The 16076-nt window shown below is 42.7% G+C and overlaps 1 protein-coding gene across 1 annotated transcript; it reads right to left on the bottom strand.

The window, feature by feature from the left end:
* Positions 1-8376: 8376 nt before the first annotated feature.
* LOC128878420 (protein hairy) lies at positions 8377-14909 on the bottom strand. Its single transcript, XM_054126616.1, has 3 exons — positions 14590-14909; positions 12863-13090; positions 8377-11754 (listed from the first exon to the last, which is right to left on the bottom strand). The coding sequence occupies exons 1-3, from the start codon at positions 14773-14775 to the stop codon at positions 10591-10593; spliced, it is 1578 nt and encodes a 525-aa protein (XP_053982591.1). The 5' UTR covers positions 14776-14909; the 3' UTR covers positions 8377-10590.
* Positions 14910-16076: the final 1167 nt, after the last annotated feature.

Here is a 16076-nt window from a genome sequence, read left to right as displayed (position 1 = left end):
GACGTTAGTCCCATCGCTGCATAAAGTCAACACTCCTTCCTTCCCTTTGGATAGCGTTCGACTACCGTGTCGCGTACTTAGGCACGTGTTAGAGAGTCCGTAGACGTTTTTCCTTGAAAGTTACCGCCAGAACGACGCGGCACACGACGGCCACTCGACGCTGGTCGTCGCCGTGCGACGCCCAGAGACGGCGAATAGCGGACATTCTTCCATCGACGTCGCCCCGGAGAACTTCCGGTCTGCGGTGCGCTTCGACACCTTCGGGGCGGCTCGACGTTGTTTCGTGGCGACTGTTCCTAAAGATAGAGCCACCTACGAAAGTTCTCTTTGAAATAGCTGCATTCTCCAATACGTCTATGATAATACTTGCTACGTTCGGTTACTCGAGGAGAGGAGAGAAGAAACGCCTTTCGTGGCGGGAGTTCCTCGCTTCAGGACTTCATTTTTTCTCCGTTTACAAGGTGCAGTCACCTCCGTCGCTATTTGTTGGTTTACTCGTGAGGATTTTGTAATAAAAATGAATCCAAGCAGGATCGTACTCTGAATAGTTTTAAATTGTGGATACAACGAAGTACTTTTGAATTCCGTAAGCGTGGACGGCTCGGAACGAGGTCGTGTTTGGAATCATTTTTACTTAAAGAACCCCTTCGATACGTTAATGATAAGGATAGATTTTTCATAATGACGCGATGAAAAATATAAACGGAATTGTATCCTTGTTGGCTTTCGACTACTTTCAAATTATTTTAGCAAGACAATTTTCGATCGCATAGTCTACACGAGTCTACGATAGCTAAAACATAAGTTAAGTCAATGAAGCGGGGAACTGCTGTAATTAGACCCGCGATTGCTACATACATTCGAAACGTTCTCTATATGCATATCAGAGTGTTTCAAAAAATATTGCACGTTTTCAAATTTTTTAGTTCATCGAGTGACAGCCAAAAAAAAATTCCATCTGCCATTATTCTAGAAGAAATTATATTCCTTTGAAACATCATGATGGTTCTTCGAATGCCATAAAACTATCAATATCCATATTTATTGTCGTCACTATTATTAAAACGCCCGCAACTCAAAACTACGTCACGATTTGTGCAAAACTGATTCGAAATCTACACCGAAACTCCTTCAAAGAAATAACACGCTAACAAAACAATAAGGGCGAGAGACAAGTTTGCCAACTATATATTAACACACGAACTTCATCTCGACAAAAGTTTTAACCGAGTTACAATGGACGTTTGCACATCTCCCACGCGTTTTGTTTAATTTGGAGGTAATAGTTTGTTTAAACAACGAGAAATAAACGAAGTGCACCACCAAAAATACGAAGTCACGAAATATGAGAGACAAATATTGAGAAACGCAACCGCGTGAGTTCAAATTTAATTCCAGGTCATATTTACTCGAAGGGAGCGGTAGGGTTAAAAATAACATAAAGCAATGTGAACGAAATACGGAATATTTTTTGAAAGGCTCTGAAACTAGCGATGGGACTGGCACGATTAAACGTCGATGTTCGAGCGATTTAGCATGAAATTAATGCACAGAAATGAGACGATGGCTCCCGGGTCTGACTAATTACGGTATAATCTCCTTCCTACGGCTCTATCTTCTATAGCATAATCTAGGAGATTATACCGTAATTAGTCAGACCCGCTAGCGAAGCTCTCGTTTCTGCGTAGCACTCACAATCAATGGGAAGTATCGGAATGTACCGACATTTGAATTAGTATGCGGTATCGATTTTCGATATCGTGACTTTTGTGATTAATACTTAAACGATACTATCAAATAGGCATTGATGGTATTGTAAGTATATCAAACGAAAGAAACGAAGTCTTCGTAAAACAAGCAACTGCACTGTGGAAGAAAATGAATACACAAAGTTATATTATTGTTAAATAATATAGTAACTATTTAAAGTCGTATATGTCTCCCAGTGGTTTGCAAATTTCTCATTTTATATGAGAATTAATTGGAGGGATTGTAATGTTTTCTTTTCAATAATAAATCTTCATAAAATACCGCGTCTTCTCCAGACCTAATTACTTGACGAACAGAGCGTAAGAAATAATCGGGAAAATGCAGTGCGTGTACAACACGACGTAAACTAATATTATTGAAGAGTTAAGATTAAATATAAAAGCAACCGAAGTTGAGTAACTTTTGTACATAATAATATTACAGGAATTGTTCCTCTGAAAGAGTTATTATTCAACGAATGAAAATAGTAGAAATCACTGAAACTGATTTTCTTATTTTTATGTCAATGGTATAGTCAATGTATACCAGAGTAGGGTAGAGATTCATTACCTTGCGATTACGTTACGATCAATCATGAAATAATCATCCTTGAGATTAACGGTCACCGATCGTTAGCCCGATTAAACGGTAATCCTAATTAATAGACCACGAATGTTTATGCAAATTCCTACCTATTTTCACAAATGAATCGAAACTCAAGCGGAAGCATGTTTCATCTTCTAAACGGTATAGCATGTATAATATTGTTTATGATTAACATATTTTCGTATTTGTGCGGATTTTCATACATTCTCCCATAATTTCACTTACCATAAATGCATAAACATCCGCAGTCTGGTAATTAATAACCAGATTAGACTTCGCCCGACGCTGGTGTTCACTGGAAGCAACACTCGTTGCTGAATTATTGACGTATCGAAAATCGATACCAAGGAGATACGAGCTGTTGCAATTGACGCGTGTCGGTGTTCTCGCGCTGGTATCGAAACGGTTTGATGCGAAACGACACTTTGTTCACTTTCGTCGTCTGTGCCGAGAGTGTCTACGATTCAGTCCCGTCGCTATACGAAACCATTCTCTATAGACGCATGAACCACTCGATTTCCTCCGTTGCTGTTCACAGCACAAATCGCTGCGATTTTCGTTTAAAGGTAACGAGTAATAATAGATCTACATAGGTATTGACGACGTTTCCTTCGTCAGCAGTAGTTTTCGCCCGATCATTCATCGATCTCGCGCGAATCTTGGCGACGTTTCGTTCCTTTGTCGCGGAAAGGAAGTTGTTCCGTTGTGGATGATATACGGGCGCACCCCTTCGTCGAATAGAAAATTCTATGCAGGAGACGTAGTCAGAACTTTTCGTATTTTTGGTTAGAAAGGTGTTGAAGCTTGTCAAATTTTCTATAAACACACGGTATATTGAAATTTTGACAGTGTTAAACATAATCTTCTGGACTCGTATCGAGCACAGTGGTAAGTCTATTAACACTTTGACTTCGTGTTGCATTGAATAGAACTGTTATTGAACATGTTTATGCACTTATGATAAGTGAAACTATCGGAGTATGTGTGAGGAGATGTGCAAATGCAAAAATGAAGGGTATTTTCATTTAAATTCCAAATCTTGTTTTGTATCTGTGAAAATATGAATTTGCATGAACATCCACAGTTCAGTTACACCTATTCCAGTAGTGTAGATCGTTTGAAGAAACTACAATGAAACTGATACATTCCCTCAACTTTTTTTATCAAAAGCCGAAGCTGTAGTTGTTCGAGTACGAAAAGATAAATCGTTCCTGTAGAAGTCAAAGAGTTAATATTTATTATGTATGTTATCCTCCTGTCTATTGGATGGACACTACGACTTACCAGCTGACCAAAAAGAAACGAAACGTTGTAAAATACACGGTCCGGGAGGACAGGACTTGTAGCCGAAAATCTCAAAGAGCTTTCGTTTCTGTGTCACGTACTGTGACTTTGTACGCTGAAAGAGACTTCAACGTTTCCTGCGCACCTTTGCCAGCTTCGGGCCAAAAAAGGATCCGAAACTTGTATGCTTTGAGACGTTTGTCGCTCTTTCAGTTTTCGCAGAGACTTCGCAGAGAAAAGAATCACTCCGACTGGGGATGACTGGATCGAACCTACCTTCTTCCCTCGAAAATCTTTTGTAATTCTCGAAAGTAGCGTCTTAGAGACGTGTCCCGGTATACAAGGAGGTCCAGGGTCTAAAAATTTTACTTCTTTTCGATGAAGGAGGTTTCTCGTCAAAGGATTTCTGTGCGAACGGTCCCTTTCCGACGGAGCACCTCGCTCGACCGAACAAAATGTTTGCCAAGTGGTCGGGGATGGGCAAACTTTCACGCGAGTAACGGACAAATGAAAGCAACGTATGGCAGTTCACTCGTTAAATGTAATTGGTGTAACAGTCGAACCCTGAAAAGGTTGCAATGGGGAGTCGAATGCAATTCGTACTATATTTTAACGTTTCATGAGAGACTTTTTCTTAGACCTTTTTCAGATCTGAATTATTTTCTTGCTAAATTTAATGTTTAGGGTTCACTTGGACTAAAATTACTGTGAAAAAAAATTCTTTTTTAAATTTCTAACAGTGTAGTTAAACGATAGTTTCGGTAATTTTTTAATTTTGTGTCCTTAATTGTAGACGCCAGGTCTGAAAGGGTTAAGAAGGACATGACGTGCAACATTCTACGTAACTTCGAAACGAATTGAGCTGAGCAATCGAAAGTTTTAGGAGTTCTTGTGTACGCGTGTATGAATAAACAAACCAAATTTCAAAAATAAATGTCAAGTACTTTCGCGTCTTTTATCCGTTTTTCGAAATTTGTATCAAAACAAAAGTTTCGCCCATCCCTGCGAACGATCGCGATCGAGTAGACACGTTCACCGACACATTTGTAAATTAAACCGATGATTGTGGTATCGACGATCGTCCGATAACGCCTTACTATATCATACTCTACTATCCGATAGTTGCGCGCGTTTCGCCCTTTTACCAGCGTTCAAGTAATCTACGACGAGACATCGTGAAACCAACCAAAAAAAAAAAAAAAAAATACAAGAAAAGATTGTAAAAAAAAAGGAATAAAACGAAGAATGAAAAAAATACACGTAAGTGGCAGTAGTACGGCGGTACAGTTGTCCAGCGATTTACTTAGTTTAAGGCTGCGCCAATGACCCCCTTCCTCCCGCCCCATTTTCGATGATGCAATATTACGTAAAACGATGGACGAATAATAACGCGATAATGGAGCAAAGTAATCGTTTCTCGGCGAGGAGAGCGAATGTACGTTCCATGAGTAAGGAACAACGAACGAAAAAGTACGTTTACAACGCTGCTTCGTGTGTATATTTCTTTGCAATCACTGATGTAAATAAATGCAACAGTTTCGAAACGGTCGGTCGAGTCGCTCGACCGACGTCAACTTGACATTTTGTGGTTTATTTTCACACGGATCACCCGTTATCAGTGCGTACATTAATCCCTGGTTCTGTTCCTACACTGGGACACTGGAGAGCTAATCTTTTAGTAGGCAATAAATATTTTTAAAGCGAACGGTAGAAGATAAAAGGGAGCCTAAATTTTTTCAAATATCCTTGTCTTTTTTATAACAATAACCCATACATCATTTTTACATTATGATCTATATAGTTCTTTCCATTGCTTTGTTTTACGTAACTCCTTAATTTTGGGATTCTGCAGTAAATGAAGGCTCGGTTCGCGTTATCATAACACCGCGCCGTACATTACATTCACATTACGTCCCAATCCAATGCATGTCTGTTGGAGCTCTCTGGCCGCCCTATAAATCGTGTACCTCGGCTATTGGCCCTGAGGGCAAAGTGTAATTCAAGATGAAAACAAATATGATAACGAGAAAAGGTAGTTGCACATATAACTATTGATAACAACTGTATTGATCAAATGTCTGGATCAATTTCATCGAAATATCCGCAACTTAAAAAAACCAGCATGGTAAAATCTAAAAGTTTGAACAGATCAGTGCCTTACCAACTGTAGTTTCATAGAATGGAGCAAGTATCGACTGTAGAAATGAAAGATTCCATTCAGGACGATCTGTGTTGCCTACGGCTCATCAGTTCAATTCAGTTCAGTCGTTTATTTAAGTGATCAGCTTTTTACAATTGGCAAAGCTATTCCACTGTCGCTTTCTCTATTTGTTTACGTTTGCATTTTATTTCTCATTACAGGTTAATTCCTCTCTTGCATTGTTTTAATACTGTTTGCAGTATCTCTTACTTCTCATCTATTGGAGTCCGCTGGCCCCTCTCTAGCTCGGGTACCTCGGGGTTGCTAAGCCCGTACTGTAGCTTCAAAAAAACACCGCTACAGCCCCTGAGGGCGTACAGCTCATCGAAGGGCGTGGTAAGAGCTGGAAGAACCCCTATTCACCACTTCCCTGTCAAATTCAATCTTATCGACTGTAAACGGAATAAGATCACAACGCCATACCATAGCGAGGTATGGAAGGAAGCCAGACATTCAATGGAAGGACAAGTATAAAAGAAATATAGTATTCAAATATTCTGTAGAATCGTGTATTCTATATCTTGTTTATAATTGAATATATCACACATCCTGAGACTCGTTACTTTCATTCCTATCGTTGATAACGTTAGATGTGATACCATAATGGTAAAACGAATAGTCTACTCTACCATGGCTTGATGATCCGTTGCTTCATCCGGATGCTGTAGACCTCTTACTCCTATGCGATAATACCGGAATCTGTTACAGCGGAATACTACAATATCGATTGCACTCATTTCTACGTGGCGATAGCTATTGGTAAAGACGGAAGGTGTCACTAATGTTCATAGTACACCACGTACGATATACCGTTTGATTTCATCATTGCGTGCAAGTTGCGATACGTAACAGAATTCGCAAAACTTTCAACATTTTAATGTTTCATAGATTCTACTAATATTTCCACTGCTATTAATTCAAAAATCGGTAACGTCTTACGAGCGAGAGCGTTTTAATCTATTTTACGGAAAGTCTACCACAAACGTCTATTTACAAACTCATTTCTGTAACGTATGAACCGCCGATGATGGAGCAAAATCTATTGTCTGCTTCTTTTTCAAAAAATTGTCTTCCCCTTTGGTAACTGTGATTCTACGGTTTTACCAATTTCCGTAACTACAGAAAATCGTAATAATTCTCTAAGTAATAAAAATGTCCCACCCTTATTGAGCTATTTATCTTACTGTTGAAAAATATCTAAGACAAACAAGGTTCTGCCACCTTCATTTTTCTTTAATAAATTCTCAACAAATTATTCGTATTAAAACATTTTAACCAAAAATTGTCCATACAGTTACTAATAACTAGCCAGCGTATTTAATGCATTTATGACAGAAACATTTATGAGAAATCGCGGCACGTACGTTTGTACTGGCTATTGCGATTTCTCGTTCCGCGCGCAATTATGGTGCTGAGCATACATCATACCGTTCGCTTTACCTGTTTGCGCCAACTGTCCGTTGTCAGATCAGCATAATTTCTGTAAATCGGAGCGCGCTCGCGCTCGATGATGAGTCGCATCGTCGGAACGAAGCTGCGTTGCGTCGATTAATCGGCGAACGGATGCAGAAGGGACGCAGAAGGGATGCACAGAGCGGAGGACAAGTTGGGATAGAGTTTGAATAAGGGTGGGAATAGAGCCGGTGCGTCAGGGGTTAGAGCGACGCGGGGGAGTGCTCGTGTGTTTCGCGAAAAAGAAAAGCGCGGAAGTTCGGCGCGAGTCTCGACGTAACAGGTGGTTAAACTGCTGTAAAACATCTACAGGGGCTGAGGGAAGGTCAGACTTTGCTGTCGAGTGAAAGTGCAAGCGACGCCACTCTATTTCCGTACTTTTCTTCGCCCACTCGAACCCCACGTGTCTTGTAAATTGGCTGTTCGGTGGTGCAGACGTGTGAACGCGAGCTGAAAAATTATTGCACCGTCGTACCTTGGAAAAAAGGTATGACGAGGTTCGGGGACTCTATTTGGAGACGCTACCAAAACTGATTTTCATTGTAAGTTAACACTTTTCCGAACGCTAATCTATTAACACATTCGCGACAGCTGACGTGAATTCACATCACTTCGAATTCTATTTCTGGATTCTATTTCAAATTATGAAAATCTTTTTATTTGATACACTACATCGGAAAATCAGGCTTCTAAGGGTTAAAAGTATACAGAAAAAGCCTCTAGAATAATGATAATAATTAATCTGACGTATCTTAATCGTTACACTTTTATTTAACACACTGTAATTTATTATTATTTCTTTTAATTCTAAAGCCCCTGTCTCAAAATCGTCATAAGTCACGAAGTATTATAATACCCGGCCTCTGAAAAATCTCAAAGTGTGTCTTACTTAATCTGACGTCTTCTACATTTGCTTTTCTCCTAGTATAAATACACCTAATAATTAACAAACCTGAACATGGTTGCCCTTCCTTCTCCCGTTGATGTTGTTGCCCCATGCTGAAAAGATCCTCGAATTTGCAACGCTCGAGAAGGATGTATGAAAAGATGATCACAAGGTATTAATCGATAGATCTTACAGCGTCTCACGAGTTAGTATGTACATACGTTTATATTGACCGATGTCTAAGTACATTGAATAATGAATTCGAGTCTCAACATAGCAATTACGCGGATTCGGTTGGGTCAGAACCGTGATTCACCTAAAACCTGAAACGTCGCTCATTGCAAAACACATTCGCTACAGATTCGTTCGCGCTACCTTTCATACCTTCTACGCTATTTTGTACGCGTATACACCTAGTTAACATCAAAATAAATCTATACTCGGCATCGCTTATAATTCCGAACGGGGCTATGTACACGACGGCGGAATAAAGTAGTACTATGCGCGGCACCACTGGTTGCCCGCATTCTAAAACGTGCTAGATGCTTTCTCATATACATGTACGCGAGATCGTTATCTTTCAACGTTTCGAACAGGTAACCAGGGCCGAATTAAGAGTGTCCAGGCCCCCAAGCTACGGGTACCGCGTGCAACCACGATATTCTCGGATGGAGAAACAAAGTTACAGAACGATCAACCTGCACTTTTGGACGAAAATATTTTCTGAAGGAAATCTTTTATTTTATTTCTGGTATTTATTTTTCTTAAGGTAGTTTGAACTTCCTGAATCTGCTGTTTTATAAAATTGCGCAATTTATTTTTAATTATTTACTCGGGGTTACGGTAGAACGAAACGGTGCAGGAACTAATTTGGATGGTACGTACAGTCAATACCAAAAATATTCGTACCCTCTATTGAAGAAGTTTGATTAAATTAGATACTAATTTTGATATTATCGAACGAACGTTTCATTATAAATATGTATATGAACGAGCTTATACATGTATATATATTTATATAAACATACACTTGGAAACATCAAACCTACCATTCAATTTAAACAAATTTCTTCGATAGCCATAGAGGGTACGAATACATATGGGACTGACTGTATTTCCTTTGTCTTGTATGTCTTTTCTGAATATTCTTTTTTGGTGTGAGCCAAAGGAGGACCGAAGAAAGGTTGAGACAATATGTCAGACTGCCATGCGAATCCAGGAAATCTGTAGTAGCGTGAACTATTACATTGCGATGTTGACACTTTACCGACTGGTATATTCCTAACACGGTATGAATTATGAAACACAATAATCAGATTTTATTAAAATCAAAAATAATATTGAATAGGTCGGTAAAGCGTTAATTATTACGAAACCGTAATATTACAAACGTAATACGAAAATGAAATACAAAAACTCATTTCGGGAACGCATCTGAAAATAATTTTACTGTAGATCTAATCGACCTAGAGTCCACCTATCAAACAATAAATATTACAATGCGTAACGTGTTACACTTTGGTGGCCCTCGAATCGCTCGAGGCCCTTGGGAGGCCTTTAACACGTTGGTCGCCACGTCACCCAGAAATGAACGACAGGTCTTTCCATTAAGGAACTAAAAAGTTTCATCCCAAAGATGTGAGAATAACAAAAAATAAATCTGGACAAGTTTCGTGTACTTGGCGACGTTAAAAAATGAATTACTGCGACAAATGTTAAATTATCGAATCTTCGATAGTCTCGCGACAAAATATCAACTTTATAGACATTGTCACGAGTTTCGGCAGCCAACGTGTTAATTCCTATAGCCCGCGTCTTAATCCGGCCCTAGAGATAACGATACACTCATCTCTAAGACGTCGAACGATTTTTCAATGTTTGCTGCTCTTCCCTCTTCTTCTATCCAGCCGGAAGTCTCCTTCGAGTCTCTGGGTGACACCAAAGGCCTGAAGACCGGTTTAGAGCAGCAAATCTAAACAGTTTCGGGACACTTACCCGGCTTGCTTCTTGGAGCAATCGTTGCGAAAGTTAAAGATTGCTCGGGGTTTGCGAGTTACTCTTGGGTTAACGATGCACAGCACACGATCGAGGTGTCCGTCCACGGCGAGAGGAGGACCATCGTCGTCGGATGGACTCCTGCTCGCGGTTATCGACGACGATAACGCGTGACACATCCTTTTCCTCGACGCGGACACGTTTCACTCTGGACGGTCGCGCGGATGCGAATAGTCCGTCGATTACCGATACATCGAGGTGACCCGACAAGCGTCGTCTTATCGGTGGCACGCTCGGACATGTCCTACCGTATCGTCCGATAACGACACTCGCAAACAGACGCGCCGTCCTGCCGTGACGCTGGGTGACCTAATTCACCGATACACGGGGGAAGGAATCGTTGGTCGCGTTCGAGGGTTTACCAAGGTCTCCACATTCCCTCCTCGTCCCTGACGGGTTGCTGGGGCAGCGGCGACGGCGAGCGTATCCCCGTAACGAAATCTCCGCTCGCGTGACTGGAAGGCCTGTCGTCGTGCGCGATCGCTTGGTCCTGGGGCAAACGAGTCGCGTATTGCTGCTGGTGCTGCTGCTGCTGGAGGTTGTGCTCGATCCCGTTGACGGGCAGAGCGGTTCTGTTGCTCGTTTTCAGTTTCTTCGACGTGGTGGTGAAGTCGAGCGGCTGCTCGGGAGGCTCGAGCCTTGGACTTTTGCTAGGCTTTGGACCGGACGTGGGGTTCGCGGCGAAGGTAGACGCGGGGGCAGATGCGGAAACGGAAGCGGAGACGGAAGCGTTGGCGGACGTGGCGGCGGCTGCGGCGGCGGCGGCAACAGCAGCGTTAGCGGCAACAGAGGCGGCGTCCTGCCACTCCTGCATCTCCTCGTGGGGACGTTTCGCGAGCTTGTCGGTCGCCTTTAGCAGCGACATGTTGGTCGCGGCCCAAATCGCCGTGGGCGGGTTGGGACCGATGCTGATGCCGTTCGCGGCGGCGGCGGCTGCCAATTGAACGTAATGACTAGGGAGAAGGAAAACGACCTGGCCGTCGGGCAGCCTCGACGGTATCACTTGGACGACCGACAGCATGTTCGGATTTTGCTGCGAACCGGAGGCTGTCTGATCGATCACCGGTATACCAGGCGGCGGCGGAGGCGGGGGCGGATGATGGTGAGAATCGAGGGTACCGGGATTTAGCTGACCGAAGGCAGACGTCGGCCGACTGTTGCCGCCGCTACTGCTGCTGCTGTTATTGTTATTTTCGTCGCCGGCAGTAGTACTACTGTCCGGCCTGGCCGGCTCGATGTCCGGAATCTCCGCTTTTATCAAGCCGGCCGGATTCAGAGCTGTACTGCAGTGCGCGGTCGGCGGCACGTGGTGCTCCAACGGACCGGGACTACCCGCGCCCGTCACTCGATCCGTCACGCTTCCGGGACTGCTGCCTAATCCGCTATCCGGCCTCGAACCCAGATCCAGGTCCAATTCTGACACGCAACTGTCCAAGTGTCGCAATAACCTTTGTTTCACCGCTGGGTCCATCGGCGTCGTGTTCCCGGTGATTATGTCCGGGGCATCGAGGTATCGACTTACCTGCAACACCACGCTCAGATATGGACGTGTCTCGACGGGAACACCGGATTCGTTTAAGGTCGATGCGGTCAGGGGTCGTCGCCAGTGGACGGACTGACGCAACGTCTACCGATATAGTTGATATTAACCGAGGATTTCCGAAAATACTGGAGGGGACACTGGAAATATCGCTCATTAGTATTCGAACGATCCACTCTTCGACCTTTACTCTGCCTTTGAAACACGGGGAATTGTTTTATGAGTATTATTTGAATGAACCGTTTGATTGGCAATTTTGCTTTACGAAAATGACGTCAATATCTAATCCACATTGATTTATTTGTGCACTTGGATTTTGTTTCAAGTTTCATTCACATGCCGTTAAACGTTAATGAAATGTACATTTTTGTTTACAATCATGCACTTAAAGGGTTGATAATCTGGGAATAGGCGAAAACGTGTACTTTGGGATAGAAAATATAGTCAATGACCCAGGCATGAGGACAGGTACCTCATAGGCTGCATAACGCACGCAAATATTAGTGATCCACTTGATCCTCAAAGAAGCTAGTAACTTCTAAAAGTCAGAAGGAGCCTCGGTTAATATCAACTACGAAGAACCAGGCTCTAAATGCCTCAAATGTTTTAATATGTGTCGATGATACTGAAGTAAATTCAATATTAAAGTAATTAATGGGAAATATTGATAGGCATCAAGACCTGAGGTAGTTGCAAATATTGTTTGATACGGATACCTTTAATTAATAGATTATGCAGTTTGATACCAAGTAGATATTAATACCGAAATAAATAATACCGATTGAGCATTAATACACCGATTCGATTAATTTCTAACGGTAACTGAAGGCTTCGTTTGTATTTATGTCACAGATAAAGAGAAATTAATAAGAAAATCAAACTGTCTGACTATCTTGCTAAAAAAAGTAATGTATTACTATGAATTATTATGTGAAAATAAAAATAGCGCATTCATTATATCGTCCTTCAAATTATTTTGAAAATATGTATGGTAAAAGTGATCCTTTGTGTTTTTGTTAATTTAGTATCGCCAATGACATTTTCCATCAAGAATCATCGTTCGATCGGCTGCAACATCTCGAAAACTTACCTCTCTGGAGCAATCTTGGTAGCCAGCTTTATACCTCGATAAGCCAGGCTGAGCAAGAGATCTCTGCCTTTGTAAATGCCGAACTGTTAATTCTAATATGTCAGCTTTCTCAAGCTTGCTATGCTTCGTGTTCTCCAGCCGGGCGCTGTCAAGGATAAGCGCCTTCAGCGCCGCCAGCGACTGATTGATCCTCGCTCGCCGTCGCTTTTCCATTAGTGGTTTGTTAGCCTAAAAGGTAACGATTTTTTTTTTAGAACAAGAGAACCAAGGCTATCGAGTTACAGTTATTACGAAAAACGTTCAGAAAGCGTACATAACGTAATAATTTATATTTATATCCCTTAAAATCAAGAATTTTGTATTGTACAATGTATACACTTCAAGAACCTCAGAACGTCCAGCAACTGATTCTGCATCCCTTCTTTTCTTACTAATTAATGAGACAAAACCATAAGAAATATAAAATGCATTATAAACAACGCCACATAGCAGATTCAACGATATAGTTGGAGGGGACGAAAAGTGAAGGAATGTGGTCTAATATGCTAATGATACGGTGATTATATAAATTATTATATAAATGAACGACAATCGCTACTCCGATCGATTGAACTTTGCCTATCGATTTCTGTACTCGTGCGTAGATTACGATCGATAGTAGATATAAGGTAGGATGATTCCACGCGTACTTTTTTTATTTACCAAACGATTTCCGCAATATGCTTAAACGAATGTAACGTTTTAATTGTCAAGTGAACGTCGTATGCATTGGATAACGACTCCTGAGTAGAATCAGACGTTATGGTCAGACTTCGTAAGACCTGCATCTACTTCCTGCTAGGGCCACATTTCCCCGATAACTTTCTGAATCCTGAATTTAGTCTTAAAATGAACAAGGCATTCTTAATATTTGACCCAAATAATTTTAGATATAACGAATGCAATTAATTTTTAAGCATTGCGATATATGTATATGTAACAAGGATATTTATTTATATTAATAATGGACTCATTTCTAGTTTACCAGTCTATCCCTAGCCCACATTATCGTTATCCTTATCGTGTCTTAAAATCGTTGAAGTTAAATTTCCAATCAAAACTTTTACGATTAGCGAGGTGCACCTACTCCTTATATGTGCACGATAATATTCCCGCGCTTTTTTACTCGCGCGGGGATTAGGACGAAATGGCCACTAGCACGTCGAATTCCCATAGCAATGGAAACAAGAAAATCGGGAGAAGAATCTACAATGCTTACATCTCACATTCAAGATGTTCGCTCAGAATGCAGGAGCATCGATATTAGGGTTAGGTTGTGAAACAGCTGTTCCTGAACCTCGCCAATTTATCATAGTACAATCAGAGTCTACGTATACGTTATATCTATTTAATTTTGCGGCTGTTGAATAAATGGAAGGGAAGAATCACTATTGACATAAATATCCCCTTCCTTGGTGTTACGATGTGCCCAAAATATGTATGTATGTTAATTTCTATTTCTCCCGAAATTTAGAAATAATTTTGAAAAACGCGGAAAATCATGAAGCAGTTCTGCCATTAAGTTTTGTAAGAAAGAATCAAATTAAATTTCCATAGGGCGGCTATGTAACTACGATTAAACTGATACCAAACAAATTCTACAACAATAATAAAATTATAAATACGACGAATAAAAAAGAAATCGGTATAATATCCAAAAGAGAACCTCGTAAAGAAACTTTACTCACTCGACGACCGTCCGAGTGTTTAGGGCTCGGGCTGAGACTAGGACTGGGACTAGCGGTCGGGCTGGGTCCCTGATGCGCGCTCTGTTGATGCTGTGACTGTTGGTGATGGTGGTGGTGGTGTTGTCTGTGACTATTGCCGGCCGATTTCTTCTCCTGATGCCTCAACGAGTGAAGACGAGCGGTCATCTTAGTAGGCCACGTGGGCCCTTGGCTGCGGCGACAGCAATGGAAGTGACGATGATAACGGGGACAATAACAACAACAACAATGGCAACAGCGACGGTGATAACGAGAACGACGGCGACGGCGACGGTGACGACGACGACGACGACGACGACGAGGACGATGATAACGACGGCTGCGGCGACGACGACAACAACGGCTGCGATGGCGGCAACGAAGACGACAACAACGACGATGACGGCGGTCGCAGCGGTGAGGGCGGCGACCGCAACGACGACGGCGACCGCAACGACGACGGCGGTCGCGGCGGTGACGAGGGTGTCGAAAGCGATGACGGCGGTGACGTTGACGACGACGACGACGACGACGACGACACCGACGACGACGACGACGACGACGACGACGACACCGACGACGGCGACGACGACGACGACGACGACGACGACGACGACGACGACGACGACGACGGCGACGACGGCGACGACGACGACGACGACGACGACGACGACGACGACGGCGACGACGGCGGCGGCAGTGGCGTCGGTGCTAAAGACGGTGGTGGTGGCAAAGTTGATCTCAATGCCCAAAGTAATCGGCCTGACACAGCTGAGACACTCAGCATTTCGCGTCCGAGGAAGCTACGTAGCACTACGCTGGTTTGATATCAAAGCTCACTCACTCGCGGGTAACACGCGGCTATCATCCTGTAGTATTTCTGAACACAACGTGGGATGTTAGTACGCAGCCGCTCGGTTATCACAGTGTAAATACCATTACGTCCGCGAACGATACACGTGTTCCGTCAGCTGGACTCTCCAGTCGCTTCTTATTCCACTCGAAGCGAACACGTCCCGCCCCACTCTGTAACAACAACCCCTAGATGGAGGCGCGCGCTTTCCACGCGGTCTATGCACGCGACTCGATCACCGAACTTCCAACCGGAGAGTTTGAAAGTTTTCACTCGATCCCGAGCAGAGGCACATTCTGGGCGCAAACCCCGCAACCACGTGGCCTCGTCACGCGTTACACTCACAACCACAAATTTACTTCCCGCCGTTCATCCCCGGGCACCGGTACGCTGTCGTTTGATCCATTGTTTCCTTCACAGCACTCATTTCATTCACTCATTTCGGAGTTAACCGTCCCAACAACTGTGCTTCGTAGATTCGACAGTCTCCTTGGCGGGTCCACCGACGAAATCTTCACTCTCCTTGCATTTAAAAAAAAAAAAGGGGGCTGAGGAGCCTAAGGGTTGGATCTCGCTTTGAGATATATCTCGCAGAGATGTCTCATTCGTCGCGATA

The sequence above is a fragment of the Hylaeus volcanicus genome, chromosome 6, assembly GCF_026283585.1.
Source record: "Hylaeus volcanicus isolate JK05 chromosome 6, UHH_iyHylVolc1.0_haploid, whole genome shotgun sequence".
Taxonomy (NCBI): domain Eukaryota; kingdom Metazoa; phylum Arthropoda; class Insecta; order Hymenoptera; family Colletidae; genus Hylaeus; species Hylaeus volcanicus.
This window is presented reverse-complemented; position numbering and strand designations above follow the sequence as displayed.